This window comes from Mytilus californianus, unplaced genomic scaffold (assembly GCF_021869535.1).
Source record: "Mytilus californianus isolate M0D057914Y unplaced genomic scaffold, xbMytCali1.0.p SCAF_20, whole genome shotgun sequence".
Lineage (NCBI taxonomy): Eukaryota > Metazoa > Mollusca > Bivalvia > Mytilida > Mytilidae > Mytilus > Mytilus californianus.
The window spans coordinates 335652-352718 of NW_026262669.1; the positions used below are offsets into that span (position 1 = coordinate 335652).

Below are 17067 nucleotides of genomic sequence, written 5' to 3' on the forward strand. Positions count from 1 at the left end.
GTCGGTGGCCTTTTGTCTGAGCCTGTTGCGAGCAAATTTCTCAAGTTCCCTATTCTATATACGTCCATTGTTCAGTGGCAGTCCAAGTTTCATTGACCTTTTTTCATCCCGGATGGCATCTATTACAGGACGTAAATATTGTATTTATTGTTAAATTGTTCCGGCGTCCTAAATATGAATGTAATATTTTCCACTGGACATTAAGCAAAATTATAATATTGTAAGTACTAAATGAATATGTTATTATCATTTTGAAGACTCTCAGGAGGATTAGTTTTGACTAATGGGATCATCCTCTTGAAATAAATATCATTTATTTAAAGTATTGTTCAATTATTCCGTGTCGGACTAATGGGGCGTCGGACCGTATTGTGGTGTCGGACCAATGGCCGGTGTCGGACTTATCGGGCGTCGGAATAACGGGGCTGCCACGTTTTTTCTCTGTTTAATATTGTGCACATGTATGCCGACTTTAAATAAAACTTACTTACTTACTTACTTACTTACACTAGTAATTAATGAGTAGAGTGTTCTGCGAGCTAGAAACAGTCTATCCTCTACATTTATTTCATTTTCTTTAATTTCAGCTCTTATTGTTCCTAAATGTTTAGTTTGGTTGGTTGGTGGTGGTATACAAATAATGCCGATATTCTACTGTAAGTTTTCCCCTAACACGGTTTTCTCTTTCTGATTTCGTTTCGTTTAATTGGATCGTTTCACAAAAATATTAAAGTTGATTCGCAAAATGGATTGATCGAAACCAAAGTAGACAAGATGGCGGGCAAAAACACGGTTGCCCGTCTTCTTGGTCAACATAAGGCAGCTATACTAAGAGATTTGGATGTAAACAGAGTTTTACCACGACTTATAAAAAATGAAGTTATAACACAGTCAGAAGAAAGACAAATAATAGAGTCTGGTGGTCGTAAAGTGCAATGTGAAGTGTTTTTAGACATTTTATCCAAGAAAGGTGTAGGAGCATTTCACGAATTTTGTGCAAGTTTAGAAGAAAGTTCGCCACATTTATTAACAGGATTCTTATTAGAAAATCCAGGTTGTTATTTATTATGAAATCTACGCTTATTATGAATTTTTCCTTTTAAAAAAGACAAAAGACAAATAATTTTACAAGGAAATAATCTTGGGTTTCACATATACATGTACATATTTACACTTGTAGTACTAGTAGTACATTCCTGGCAACCTCTGAAACCATCAATGAGGGAGATCTCCCCATCAGCTATGACAGCTGAAGGGGAGATTTCGCGCAATTGACATTTTCAAGCTAATTCTATGACATATATACACTATCAGACTATATCCTTCTACAAAACACCAAATTTATATAAGAGTTATATAGATATACATTATTTGTGTCTCAAATATTGTTAGCTATTTTCTTATTTAACTAAGTACTGGTATATCAGTAATTATTTGATTCTTTAATGTTGACAGTGCACTTTTTCATAGTACTTATTAAGTTTTACTCTTTTCAAAGAACAGGTAACATAACAAATTCACTATATTGCTAGTGCCGGTCAAATAGCCATTTCTATAGAAATATGCTGTTTTGCCGGCATTGAATTAAGATATTTTAATCAGAGCCAAGATGCTATTTTGCCGGTGCCAAGGATGCAGAGCAAAATTTATTTAATTTTGATCAAATGATACTTAAAATGATACCAATTTTACCTGATGTAAATTTTTTAAACATGTTAAAGGAAAATGATTAAATATGGTTAATGATGGGATTGCAATTAATTTATGCTTGAATTTACCAATTTTAATCTTTTCTGTCCCTTCAGATGGCTAAAACTATTACAAGACTGATTCTATTTATTAAACATTGCGGATATGAAGAAATCAGGTAATGCGCTGCTGACACCGGGATTCCACTGTAATTCATTAATAAAAAAATTTCAGTCATAAGATAGGATAAGAAAAATTTATTTTGATTCGGCATTAGTCAAATATGCAACACAAGCTCTAAGGAGCTTTTGACCGAATATAAAAAACATATATACATAACATAAAAACAGTCTAAGATATAAACAACCTGTAATACAAAGTTAAATCTCACACATACATTGTGTAGCATGCAATAAAAATTTAGCAGCAGATTTAGAATGAAGTAAAGCATGGTTGACCTATTTAAAAGTTTAAAATTTAGATTAAAAATATGGTAAACTATCTAAATAAATAGATAACTTTTATAAAAACCAAATAAAAAAGTTTAGAACTATAAAATATGCTTGGAGATCTATATTTTCAACATGCATTGATTAATCAATTTCTGGAAATATGTGTCAGAAACTAAAATTCAAATATATATAAAAATCTGTGAAGTAATACATCACTACTAGTCCAAAGCAACATAAATAAAAAACAGCTCAAGAGTTATCTGCAAGCAGAATAGCAACATTCCAAACCGTTTGAGGACTGAATAAGACATTTAAAATGTGAAAAACTATTTTCAGTCCTGAAATGGTTTGGAAGGCTGTTCCATAAAGTTGCGGCAGCAAATTTGAAAGATTTTTTACCGTTCCAATGCTTTGACTCTACCTGTGGAACATCCAGAATATTTACATACCTAAAAAAATACTAGGCATTTGCAAGTCTCATTTCCATGGAGATTATATAGCCCCACCCCCTTATCATGGTTCATTGACTTTGAAACTTTTACATACAATGTAGTTTACAAGTTAATGTTTGTGTTTAGGTTTGTTTAAAGGGAACGACTTATGATAAGTCAATGGTATTTGGTATGCTGTTGTATTAGCTGTATTAGTATTGGCACATCTCATTTCCATGGAGATTGTTCAGCTCTGTACTTTCAGTCAAGGTTCATTGACTTTGAATATTTGCATTACTTACAAAAATGTACATGTTAAAGTATTGCTATTTTAATTTCAACATTTGCATTATCAAAATAGCAAAAAGGCGAGACATATCTCTGTATTAACAGTTTAAAATGTATTACCATTATTTTGCATTTTTTCTTATTAATTAATAGATAGATAGAAACTTTGAAAAGCATAAATGATCAACAGGAGAAATAGGTTAAATTATTTTTGTGTTTTTTGCTGTGCATGTTATGCTTTTTTGTCATGGATGTATAGCCTATATTCTTGATTTTTTTTAGCATAGATGAAATTGTCAGTTGTCTTCTGATAGGAGATATTATCCTTTAATTATGATTTTTACCCATCTTTGTATTTTGGGCAAAAACTAAAAGATGGAGGGAAAGTGTAAACAGAAAAAAATCAGCAATAAAAGATCAACAATAAAGAGAAATTTTGTCATGGATATATTAATTATGTTCTATTCTAAAATATTTGAGAGTTTTCATTGTTTTAAAATGCACATAGATCTACATGTACATGTAGGTGAGAGACACAGATTTTTAGAGCCTCTAGTTTTAATAGAAACTAAAAAAAACCTGTGCGAGTTTGAATGTCCAATTAGTAGCTTCTGTCTCGGTGTTACACAGGTGCTCCTAGAACACTAATGATTAAAACATTTCTCAGCGGTGCTAGTTTGTAGTATTGCTTTTTTTTTAAGGAAAGGTGCGAGTCAAGTTCTGGTTTCTGTGTGATACGGGTGCTCCGAGAACAGAGGAAATTACTAAGAGTTAAGACAATCGAGAATTCTCTGATGATTTAAAACATTTCTTCAGTGGTGCGAGTTTGTAGTATTTTTTTTTCGAATGGTGTGAATTCTATTTCTGTGTGACACGGGTGCTCCGAGAAAGAAGGAATTTACTAAGAGAAGAAGAAAACAATCTAATGATTAAACACATTTCTTCGAGTTTGTTATATTTCTTTTATATATGACCGCAAAAATTTAATTTTTTTTTGTCGTATATTGGTATCACGTTGTCGTCGTCGTCCGAAGACAGATGGTTTCCGGATAATAACTTTAGTATAAGTAAATAGAAATCAATAATTTTTTAACACAAGGTTTATAACCACTAAAGGAAGGTTGGGATTGATTTTGGGGGTTATGATCGCAACTGTTTAAGAATTAGGGGCCAAAAAAGGGGCCCAAATAAGCATTTTTGTAGATTCCAGACAATAACTTGTGTTAAAGTGTATGAATCTCTCTGAAATTATACCACAAGTTTCCATACTACAAAGGGATGGTTAGGATTGACTTAGGGGGGTTATAGTTCAAACCATTTAGGAATTAGGGGCAAAAAAGGGGGAAAAACAAGGGTTTTTCTGGTTAAAGGACAATTGAGACAATTTAAAAGCAGTGTAAGGGAGGTAATCCAAATCAATTTAAGTAACAATGTTTGATTACCTCCCTTACACTGCTTGTAAATTATGTATTAAGAAATGATGATTGTCTGAGATACTGCCCATAACTTGAGGGGAAGAATTATTTTTTGGAATAAGGGAAAGGGGGGAGGTGAAAAAAATTAGAGGGGGACAATTTTTCTCATTTCAGATTTCAGAAATTAAAAGAAAATTTCTTAAAAACAATTTTTTTTGGGGGTTAATATTCAACAGCATAGTGTATTGCACAAATGCAAAAAAAACGGGGTAAAGTTTATTTTTTTTTTGGGGGGGGTGTCAATTCGCATAGTGTATTGCACAAAAGCAAACAATTGAATATAAATTCAAATCATATAACCAATTTGAAGTTCTTTGACTACAGTTATTCTGTGTCAGAAACCTATTATGTGTCAAAAATTTAATTACAATCCAAATTCAGACCTGTATCAAGCGTGAATATTGTGTCCATTTTAGTCCCAACTTTTCAGGGTTGGACATCTGCATTCGTATCCAGCTGCGCTCAGTGAAGCAATTTATTTTTAAGTGGTGCAAGTTTGATAAACATGATAAAGTGATGGAAGATTGAAGTTGTAATAATTAGTGAGAGTGCTTGAGTGGGGTGAGTTGGCCTACATGTAGTGCAGATTTGTCATAAATTCAAGACAAATTGAAAAAACCCACGCGAGCACGGCTTGAAGACTACTTGAAATGTTTATGGTGATATACAGCTTTGGTTCGTGTTTCTCAAACTGTTTTTATGCACTGATGCATTATGTTGATAGTTTTCAGTGGCAGATCCAGAAATTTTCATAAGGGGGGCCCACTGACTGCCTAAGAGGGGGCCACTCTGGACAGTCATGCTTTAGTGATTCCCTAAATAATCAACCAAATTTTTCCCACAAAAGGGGCCGGGGGGCCTGGGTCTCCTGGAAAACCCTCTAAATCTGCCTCTGGTTTTGATTAGTTTGTCAGTTTTTCTTCCATAGGAGTTTGAATGTCCAATTAGTAGCTTCTGTCTCGGTGTTACACAGGTGCTCCTATAATGGAGGAAATAACTCAGAGAAGAAGAAGACAACCTAGAACACAGTTTTACCCTTGTCCGTCTGCACGTCTTACGTATGTATGTCCAAAATTGGTTTCCGTTCTCTAACTTAAGTTTGCCTCAACCAAATGTTATGAAACTTATACACAATGCTTATTACCACAAAACACAGATGAAATTTGAGTTTTGGTGGTGTCACTTTTACCGTTTTAGTTTTTTTCAAAAGGTGCAAGTCAAGTTCTGTCTCTATGTGATACGGGTGCTCCGAGAATGGAGGAAATAACTGAGAGAAGGCAATCTAGAACTCTCTGATGATTTAAAACATTTCTTCATTGGTGTGAGTTTGTAGTATTTTTTTTCAAGTGGTGTCTGTTCTGTCTCTGTGTGACATGGGTGCTCTGAGAAAGGAGGAATTTACTAAGAGAAGAAGAAAACAGTCTCATGTTTAAACACATTTCTACGAGTTTGTTATGTTTCTTTTTTTTTGAGTGGTGCGAGTTTGATAAAGTGATGCAAGTTGTAATAATTAGTGAGAGTGTTTGAGTGGGGCGAGTTGGCCTAGTGCCAAGTTGTCATGAATTAAGAAATAATTCATGAAAGCCATAGATTTGTTGGAAATTTACACATGGCCTGGGCCGTGATATTTGAATTTTATCCTGAGTGTTAGCGAGGGATAAAATTAACGAATATCACATCCCAGGCCATGTGTAAATTTAAAACAAATCTATGGCTTCCATGAATTATTTCGATTCTAATAGGACAAATACGGTCATTAAAAAACTGAAGCGAGGGTGGGTATGCCGTGTGTGTGGCTGTTCTTTTTTACTCCCTGTTAGATAAAGCTAAAACATTCTAATAAATCTGTAGCTTGCATGAATTATTTCGTAAACAACTGCTAGATAAAATGTGCTTAATTCTTTTAATTCTCAAACCCAACATTTGCCATTTTTAATTTACATGTTTTTCTCGTAAGCTACCGTAAAATCCAAAGTTGACATTACGTAACTAAGGAGCCGCCATGTTGACTTGCTGAAATCAGTAAATATGCGAATAGTGCAATAAAATAGAAAATAAAACAACACCTACCTCAAAAATCCATTTTAATGTAATATTATACGAATTTCGATGGTTCACGTAACGGAAAAATTTCAGCTTTAGCGTTTTCATTTGTATGACGTCATGTTTTGAAATGACTTGAATGCGCCAAAAGCATTAATGGACTGGTATTTATACCCCACGCAACGAGTTGCGGAGGGTATAATGTTTTTGACCCGTCCGTCCGTCCGTCAGTCCGTCAGTCCATCAGTCCTGTTTCTTGTCATCGCAACTCCTCTCAAACCACACAACAGAATTTCACGAAACCTTTTTAGATAATAAGGACATACTATGTAGTTGTGCATATCGACAGGAAATTGCGATTCAATTTTTTTTCTAGGAGTTACACCCCTTTGAACTTATTTGTTTCAATGTACTACTGCAACATTTTGTCATCGCAACTCCTCTGATACCACACAACAGAATTTCATTAAACCTTTTTAGATAATAAGGACATACTATGTAGATGTGCATATCGACAGGAAATTACGGCTCAATTTTTTTTCTAGGAGTTACACCCCTTTGAACTTATTTGTTTCAATGTACTACTGCAACATTTTGTCATCGCAACTCCTCTGATACCACACAACAGAATTTCATTAAACCTTTTTAGATAATAAGGACATACTATGTAGATGTGCATATCGACAGGAAATTACGGTTCAATTTTTTTTCTAGGAGTTACGCCCCTTTGAACTGATTTGCTTCAATGTACTACTGCAACAGTTTGTCATCGCAACTCCTCTGATACCACACAACAGAATTTCATGAAACCTTTTTAGATAATAAGGACATACTATGTAGATGTGCATATCGACAGGAAATTACGGTTCAATTTTTTTTCTAGGAGTTACGCCCCTTTGAACTTATTTGCTTCAATGTACTACTGCAACAGTTTGTCATCGCAACTCCTCTGATACCACACAACATAATTTCATGATACCTTTTTAGATAATAAGGACATACTATGTAGATGTGCATATCGACAGGAAATTACGGTTCAATTTTTTTTCTAGGAGTTATGCCCCTTTAAACTTATTTGCTTCAATGTACTACTGCAACAGTTTGTCATCGCAACTCCTCTGAAACCACACAACAGAATTTCATGAAACTTTGTAGATAATAAGGACATACTATGTAGATGTGCATATCGACAGGAAATTACGGTTCAATTTTTTTTCTAGGCGTTATGCCCCTTTGAACTTATTTGCTTCAATGTACTTCTGCAACAGTTTGTCATCGCAACTCCTCTGAAACCACACAACATAATTTCATGAAACTTTGTAGATAATAAGGACATACTATGTACATGTGCATATTGACAGGAAATTATGATTCAATTTTTTTTCTTACACATATTTTATTTCTCCAATGACAATGTGGGGACGTGGGGTATGTGAGCGAGCTCACTAAGGTTCTTTAATTTATTTTATTTTTATTTTGTAGATTTCTCCGAGCTCTTGTGCATTAATTCTTTTTGTTATGCATCCGAATTAGTATAAAAGTTCTGTAGTCTTTTTTTCAATTACAATTTTTAAAACAATAAAATCGGCATAGCGTTTGTAAATAGGTTCCAATATGTGTGGATTTACAAGGGAGGTATATTGTAACATCCATTTTTATGTATATCTCTGAGTCTGCGCCTAGTATAGATATATTGAGAATTTTATCACGGTGTTGTTTACAAAGCGAAAGAAGCACGTCATATTAGAATTCAAGACAAATTGAATACAAAACCATTTCCGCCTGCTTACAAAACGTAGACGGTAAGGAACCAGCTACGGAACTTTATTTGGGGTTTAATTAATTAAGCTACGCTAATTAAAGTAATTAATATATGAAGTTATAAAGTACATTACATACACTAACTATTTATTATTATATAATACTTCAGACGATTGTCGGCTCGGAGACAAACTGGCTAAAATATTTTGGTCTCTAAATTTGATAGTATAGATTATGTCTGAACACAAATTAACTTTTTTGGCCAAATCACTTATCCCAAGTTTTGATTGCTGTCTTGAATTGTTTTATAATGAAAGAAAATATTGAAAATGAGTATGGACAAAATGTCCCACCAACTAACGAATTGGTTGGATCACAGCACTGATTATTCTTTGATTTCATCAGGGTAACATTACAGGCACACCTACAGACAGGCCCAGGTATGCCTTTTGATGAATATTTTTTTCTTTTTTAATATAGTTTATTCAAAACCCTGTCTCATATGTATAATATGCCCTTACCTCTATTGTTTTTAATTCAGTTTGATTATAAGTTAGTTTCAGTAATATCAAGGATCTTCCAATTCCTAGTACAAATCTTAATTTCCAAATATCTGCTGGTAGATGTTGGAATTCCAAATGTGTACTAGGATGATTCTGGATCTTACTGATTTCCAATTTATACTGTAAAGCCTGGTTGTCACTATCAAAGTTAACTTGGTCAAAGTTTTCTTTGATCAGGTAACATTGGTCCAAGTCTCTGGTTGTCACTCTCAAAGTTTTCTTTGATCAGGTAACATTGGTCCAAGTCTCTGGTTGTCACTATCAAAGTTTTCTTTGATCAGGTAACATTGGTCTAAGTCTCTGGTTGTCACTCTCAAAGTTTTCTTTGATCAGGTAACATTGGTCCAAGTCTCTGGTTGTCACTCTCAAAGTTTTCTTTGATCAGGTAACATTGGTCCAAGTCTCTGGTTGTCACTATCAAAGTTTTCTTTGGTTAGGTAGCATTGGTCTAAGTCTCTGGTTGTCACTATCAAAGTTTTCTTTGATCAGGTAACATTGGTCCAAGTTTCTGGTTGTCACTATCAAAGTTTTCTTTGATCAGGTAACATTGGTCCAAGTCTCTGGTTGTCACTCTCATAGTTTTCTTTGATCAGGTAACATTGGTCCAAGTCTCTGGTTGTCACTCTCAAAGTTTTCTTTGATCAGGTAACATTGGTCCAAGTCTCTGGTTGTCACTATCAAAGTTTTCTTTGGTTAGGTAACATTGGTCTAAGTCTCTGGTTGTTTCTATCAAAGTTTTCTTTGATCAGGTAACATTGGTCCAAGTCTCTGGTTGTCACTATCAAAGTTTTCTTTGATCAGGTAACATTGGTCCAAGTCTCTGGTTGTCACTCTCAAAGTTTTCTTTGATCAGGTAACATTGGTCCAAGTCTCTGGTTGTCACTATCAAAGTTTTCTTTGGTTAGGTAACATTGGTCTAAGTCTCTGGTTGTCACTATCAAAGTTTTCTTTGGTTAGGTAACATTGGTCTAAGTCTCTGGTTGTCACTATCAAAGTTTTCTTTGATCAGGTAACATTGGTCCAAGTCTCTGGTTGTCACTCTCAAAGTTTTCTTTGATCAGGTAACATTGGTCCAAGTCTCTGGTTGTCACTATCAAAGTTTTCTTTGGTTAGGTAACATTGGTCTAAGTCTCTGGTTGTCACTATCAAAGTTTTCTTTGGTTAGGTAACATTGGTCTAAGTCTCTGGTTGTCACTATCAAAGTTTTCTTTGATCAGGTAACATTGGTCCAAGTCTCTGGTTGTCACTATCAAAGTTTTCTTTGATCAGGTAACATTGGTCCAAGTCTCTGGTTGTCACTATCAAAGTTTTCTTTGGTTAGGTAGCATTGGTCTAAGTCTCTGGTTGTCACTATCAAAGTTTTCTTTGATCAGGTAACATTGGTCCAAGTTTCTGGTTGTCACTATCAAAGTTTTCTTTGATCAGGTAACATTGGTCCAAGTCTCTGGTTGTCACTCTCATAGTTTTCTTTGATCAGGTAACATTGGTCCAAGTCTCTGGTTGTCACTCTCAAAGTTTTCTTTGATCAGGTAACATTGGTCCAAGTCTCTGGTTGTCACTATCAAAGTTTTCTTTGGTTAGGTAACATTGGTCTAAGTCTCTGGTTGTCACTATCAAAGTTTTCTTTGATCAGGTAACATTGGTCCAAGTCTCTGGTTGTCACTATCAAAGTTTTCTTTGATCAGGTAACATTGGTCCAAGTCTCTGGTTGTCACTCTCAAAGTTTTCTTTGATCAGGTAACATTGGTCCAAGTCTCTGGTTGTCACTATCAAAGTTTTCTTTGGTTAGGTAACATTGGTCTAAGTCTCTGGTTGTCACTATCAAAGTTTTCTTTGGTTAGGTAACATTGGTCTAAGTCTCTGGTTGTCACTATCAAAGTTTTCTTTGATCAGGTAACATTGGTCCAAGTCTCTGGTTGTCACTATCAAAGTTTTCTTTGATCAGGTAACATTGGTCCAAGTCTCTGGTTGTCACTATCAAAGTTTTCTTTGGTTAGGTAACATTGGTCTAAGTCTCTGGTTGTCACTATCAAAGTTTTCTTTGATCAGGTAACATTGGTCCAAGTCTCTGGTTGTCACTATCAAAGTTTTCTTTGATCAGGTAACATTGGTCCAAGTCTCTGGTTGTCACTCTCAAAGTTTTCTTTGATCAGGTAACATTGGTCCAAGTCTCTGGTTGTCACTATCAAAGTTTTCTTTGGTTAGGTAGCATTGGTCTAAGTCTCTGGTTGTCACTATCAAAGTTTTCTTTGATCAGGTAACATTGGTCCAAGTTTCTGGTTGTCACTATCAAAGTTTTCTTTGATCAGGTAACATTGGTCCAAGTCTCTGGTTGTCACTCTCATAGTTTTCTTTGATCAGGTAACATTGGTCCAAGTCTCTGGTTGTCACTCTCAAAGTTTTCTTTGATCAGGTAACATTGGTCCAAGTCTCTGGTTGTCACTATCAAAGTTTTCTTTGGTTAGGTAACATTGGTCTAAGTCTCTGGTTGTCACTATCAAAGTTTTCTTTGATCAGGTAACATTGGTCCAAGTCTCTGGTTGTCACTATCAAAGTTTTCTTTGATCAGGTAACATTGGTCCAAGTCTCTGGTTGTCACTCTCAAAGTTTTCTTTGATCAGGTAACATTGGTCCAAGTCTCTGGTTGTCACTATCAAAGTTTTCTTTGGTTAGGTAACATTGGTCTAAGTCTCTGGTTGTCACTATCAAAGTTTTCTTTGGTTAGGTAACATTGGTCTAAGTCTCTGGTTGTCACTATCAAAGTTTTCTTTGATCAGGTAACATTGGTCCAAGTCTCTGGTTGTCACTCTCAAAGTTTTCTTTGATCAGGTAACATTGGTCCAAGTCTCTGGTTGTCACTATCAAAGTTTTCTTTGGTTAGGTAACATTGGTCTAAGTCTCTGGTTGTCACTATCAAAGTTTTCTTTGGTTAGGTAACATTGGTCTAAGTCTCTGGTTGTCACTATCAAAGTTTTCTTTGATCAGGTAACATTGGTCCAAGTCTCTGGTTGTCACTATCAAAGTTTTCTTTGATCAGGTAACATTGGTCCAAGTCTCTGGTTGTCACTATCAAAGTTTTCTTTGGTTAGGTAGCATTGGTCTAAGTCTCTGGTTGTCACTATCAAAGTTTTCTTTGATCAGGTAACATTGGTCCAAGTTTCTGGTTGTCACTATCAAAGTTTTCTTTGATCAGGTAACATTGGTCCAAGTCTCTGGTTGTCACTCTCATAGTTTTCTTTGATCAGGTAACATTGGTCCAAGTCTCTGGTTGTCACTCTCAAAGTTTTCTTTGATCAGGTAACATTGGTCCAAGTCTCTGGTTGTCACTATCAAAGTTTTCTTTGGTTAGGTAACATTGGTCTAAGTCTCTGGTTGTCACTATCAAAGTTTTCTTTGATCAGGTAACATTGGTCCAAGTCTCTGGTTGTCACTATCAAAGTTTTCTTTGATCAGGTAACATTGGTCCAAGTCTCTGGTTGTCACTCTCAAAGTTTTCTTTGATCAGGTAACATTGGTCCAAGTCTCTGGTTGTCACTATCAAAGTTTTCTTTGGTTAGGTAACATTGGTCTAAGTCTCTGGTTGTCACTATCAAAGTTTTCTTTGGTTAGGTAACATTGGTCTAAGTCTCTGGTTGTCACTATCAAAGTTTTCTTTGATCAGGTAACATTGGTCCAAGTCTCTGGTTGTCACTATCAAAGTTTTCTTTGATCAGGTAACATTGGTCCAAGTCTCTGGTTGTCACTATCAAAGTTTTCTTTGGTTAGGTAACATTGGTCTAAGTCTCTGGTTGTCACTATCAAAGTTTTCTTTGATCAGGTAACATTGGTCCAAGTCTCTGGTTGTCACTATCAAAGTTTTCTTTGATCAGGTAACATTGGTCCAAGTCTCTGGTTGTCACTCTCAAAGTTTTCTTTGATCAGGTAACATTGGTCCAAGTCTCTGGTTGTCACTATCAAAGTTTTCTTTGGTTAGGTAACATTGGTCTAAGTCTCTGGTTGTCACTATCAAAGTTTTCTTTGGTTAGGTAACATTGGTCTAAGTCTCTGGTTGTCACTATCAAAGTTTTCTTTGATCAGGTAACATTGGTCCAAGTCTCTGGTTGTCACTATCAAAGTTTTCTTTGATCAGGTAACATTGGTCCAAGTCTCTGGTTGTCACTATCAAAGTTTTCTTTGGTTAGGTAGCATTGGTCTAAGTCTCTGGTTGTCACTATCAAAGTTTTCTTTGATCAGGTAACATTGGTCCAAGTCTCTGGTTGTCACTATCAAAGTTTTCTTTGATCAGGTAACATTGGTCCAAGTCTCTGGTTGTCACTCTCAAAGTTTTCTTTGATCAGGTAACATTGGTCCAAGTCTCTGGTTGTCACTATCAAAGTTTTCTTTGGTTAGGTAACATTGGTCTAAGTCTCTGGTTGTCACTATCAAAGTTTTCTTTGATCAGGTAACATTGGTCCAAGTCTCTGGTTGTCACTATCAAAGTTTTCTTTGATCAGGTAACATTGGTCCAAGTCTCTGGTTGTCACTATCAAAGTTTTCTTTGATCAGGTAACATTGGTCCAAGTTTCTGGTTGTCACTATCAAAGTTTTCTTTGATCAGGTAACATTGGTCCAAGTCTCTGGTTGTCACTCTCATAGTTTTCTTTGATCAGGTAACATTGGTCCAAGTCTCTGGTTGTCACTCTCAAAGTTTTCTTTGATCAGGTAACATTGGTCCAAGTCTCTGGTTGTCACTATCAAAGTTTTCTTTGGTTAGGTAACATTGGTCTAAGTCTCTGGTTGTCACTATCAAAGTTTTCTTTGATCAGGTAACATTGGTCCAAGTCTCTGGTTGTCACTATCAAAGTTTTCTTTGATCAGGTAACATTGGTCCAAGTCTCTGGTTGTCACTCTCAAAGTTTTCTTTGATCAGGTAACATTGGTCCAAGTCTCTGGTTGTCACTATCAAAGTTTTCTTTGGTTAGGTAACATTGGTCTAAGTCTCTGGTTGTCACTATCAAAGTTTTCTTTGATCAGGTAACATTGGTCCAAGTCTCTGGTTGTCACTATCAAAGTTTTCTTTGATCAGGTAACATTGGTCCAAGTCTCTGGTTGTCACTATCAAAGTTTTCTTTGGTTAGGTAGCATTGGTCTAAGTCTCTGGTTGTCACTATCAAAGTTTTCTTTGATCAGGTAACATTGGTCCAAGTCTCTGGTTGTCACTATCAAAGTTTTCTTTGATCAGGTAACATTGGTCCAAGTCTCTGGTTGTCACTCTCAAAGTTTTCTTTGATCAGGTAACATTGGTCCAAGTCTCTGGTTGTCACTATCAAAGTTTTCTTTGGTTAGGTAACATTGGTCTAAGTCTCTGGTTGTCACTATCAAAGTTTTCTTTGATCAGGTAACATTGGTCCAAGTCTCTGGTTGTCACTCTCAAAGTTTTCTTTGATCAGGTAACATTGGTCCAAGTCTCTGGTTGTCACTATCAAAGTTTTCTTTGATCAGGTAACATTGGTCTAAGTCTCTGGTTGTCACTATCAAAGTTTTCTTTGATCAGGTAACATTGGTCCAAGTCTCTGGTTGTCACTATCAAAGTTTTCTTTGATCAGGTAACATTGGTCTAAGTCTCTGGTTGTCACTATCAAAGTTTTCTTTGATCAGGTAACATTGGTCCAAGTCTCTGGTTGTCACTCTCAAAGTTTTCTTTGATCAGGTAACATTGGTCCAAGTCTCTGGTTGTCACTATCAAAGTTTTCTTTGATCAGGTAACATTGGTCCAAGTCTCTGGTTGTCACTATCAAAGTTTTCTTTGGTTAGGTAACATTGGTCTAAGTCTCTGGTTGTCACTATCAAAGTTTTCTTTGATCAGGTAACATTAGCCCAAGTCTCTGGTTGTCACTATCAAAGTTTTCTTTGATCAGGTAACATTGGTCTAAGTCTCTGGTTGTCACTATCAAAGTTTTCTTTGATCAGGTAACATTGGTCCAAGTCTCTGGTTGTCACTATCAAAGTTTTCTTTGGTTAGGTAACATTGGTCTAAGTCTCTGGTTGTCACTATCAAAGTTTTCTTTGATCAGGTAACATTGGTCCAAGTCTCTGGTTGTCACTATCAAAGTTTTCTTTGATCAGGTAACATTGGTCCAAGTCTCTGGTTGTCACTATCAAAGTTTTCTTTGATCAGGTAACATTGGTCTAAGTCTCTGGTTGTCACTATCAAAGTTTTCTTTGATCAGGTAACATTGGTCCAAGTCTCTGGTTGTCACTATCAAAGTTTTCTTTGATCAGGTAACATTGGTCCAAGTCTCTGGTTGTCACTCTCAAAGTTTTCTTTGATCAGGTAACATTGGTCCAAGTCTCTGGTTGTCACTATCAAAGTTTTCTTTGGTTAGGTAACATTGGTCTAAGTCTCTGGTTGTCACTATCAAAGTTTTCTTTGATCAGGTAACATTGGTCCAAGTCTCTGGTTGTCACTATCAAAGTTTTCTTTGGTTAGGTAACATTGGTCTAAGTCTCTGGTTGTCACTATCAAAGTTTTCTTTGATCAGGTAACATTGGTCCAAGTCTCTGGTTGTCACTATCAAAGTTTTCTTTGATCAGGTAACATTGGTCCAAGTCTCTGGTTGTCACTCTCAAAGTTTTCTTTGGTTAGGTAACATTGGTCCAAGTCTCTGGTTGTCACTCTCAAAGTTTTCTTTGATCAGGTAACATTGGTCCAAGTCTCTGGTTGTCACTCTCAAAGTTTTCTTTGATCAGGTAACATTGGTCCAAGTCTCTGGTTGTCACTCTCAAAGTTTTCTTTGATCAGGTAACATTGGTCCAAGTCTCTGGTTGTCACTCTCAAAGTTTTCTTTGATCAGGTAACATTGGTCCAAGTCTCTGGTTGTCACTCTCAAAGTTTTCTTTGATCAGGTAACATTGGTCCAAGTCTCTGGTTGTCACTCTCAAAGTTTTCTTTGATCAGGTAACATTGGTCCAAGTCTCTGGTTGTCACTATCAAAGTTTTTTATAAAAAAACTTGGACAAAGAAAATACTGCACTGTGATTGAATAATTATCGTCCAAGTCCATCCATAGGATGAGATTCTATTCCATCCAACATATCCAAGTCCATCAAACTTTTTGATATAAGTTTTCTTTGATGATTGCAATTGTCACTATGAAAAAAGACATCAAGACTTAAATGATACAAGAAGACTTTGATAGTGACCAGCACTTTAATTGATGTTTGTAAACATTACCTTATATAATATGTATTACAATGTGTATTATAAACAAACAAATGTGTGGAAATATATATCTTATTTGTTTTGTACACAAAAATATTTAAATTATGGACTGGAGTAAACCAGGTACAATTTTATCTGGTCTTTTTCCCAGGGTAGATTTATAGTGCTGTCATCCCTATTTACCTGTTTGTTTGGACTATTCTGTAGTACAATAGTAGGACTTGTAGACTAATACATAGATCCAGATAGGTAAAAAGTTCACCTGTAAAATGTAGGTCAGGTATAACGCTTAAATCACAACAGGTAAGCCAATTTTAAATAATTCAAAAAATATAATTTGCATTTTAAAGATGACTCTGAGATAGTAAGTGGGATTAATAATTGTAATAAAATCTGCTTTGACATTACGTAAAGAAGGTTATTTAAAAAATTATCAGTTTAAATTGTCTTTTAATTGGTTGTACAATATTTTGGCATAAAACCTAACTTATATACATTTGTTGTGATATGACTAAATCTTGTCTTTAACTTTTAAAAAATAGGGTTAGAATGACTTATTTGTAAATGCTAGCTATCTTATTTCAAAATAAAAAATAATAGCATGAAGAATTGTGTGAATTATTACTCATATTTTACTACAAGTCACAAAATTGTTATTAAAAAAATTACTGTGTATTTGAAAATGAAATAAATTCCCTCCTGTAGGCCTCTTTAATGTGGATATCTATAATGTGCATCAACCTTTTTGTTGTGTCTATTTAAATAAGAGATGATAAACAAGAAGCATGGCTTCAAATGGTAAGATTTAAAATTTTGTACACATAATCAAATGTCATATTCCGTGAGACGATAACAAGTGATATAACCTTATTTACCCTTTTATTTCATTAATTTTGATTTATGATCATGATGATTGATTGGTGATTGCTTTACATCACCTTATTGCCATTAGCATAAAATGTTATATTGTTGTGATATTGTTTGACTGAAAGTTCAGAAACTACTAAGTGCATTTAGGGACTTATCATTTACCTAGGAGGGGGGGCAGGTCATTTTGAAATCAAACGTTTTCTTGATCCCCCATAATATTTCACATTATTTTTTTATCCCCCGGCCCCTTAAAAACATTTTTAAAAAATGTGATCCCCCTCTATTAAACATGCC

At 35.2% G+C, this 17067-nt stretch overlaps 1 protein-coding gene across 16 annotated transcripts in view; it reads left to right on the forward strand.

Annotated features, from left to right (window-relative positions):
- The first annotated feature begins 764 nt into the window (after nucleotides 1-764).
- Nucleotides 765-17067, forward strand: part of LOC127731659 (tight junction protein ZO-1-like) — a 611031-nt gene continuing 594728 nt past the window's right edge. For 14 of the 16 annotated variants that reach the window (XR_007995667.1, XR_007995666.1, XR_007995665.1 and 11 more), the window contains exon 1: nucleotides 765-1054. Coding sequence is in view for 12 of the 16 variants with exons in the window: in XM_052240418.1 (XP_052096378.1) it covers nucleotides 775-1054 (280 nt within the window). In the remaining 4 variants the exon portion in view is untranslated. Of the gene's footprint in view, nucleotides 1055-16110; nucleotides 16207-16662; nucleotides 16702-17067 lie in introns of those variants that run through there. The other 2 variants (XM_052240425.1, XM_052240422.1) reach the window with 2 other exon arrangements.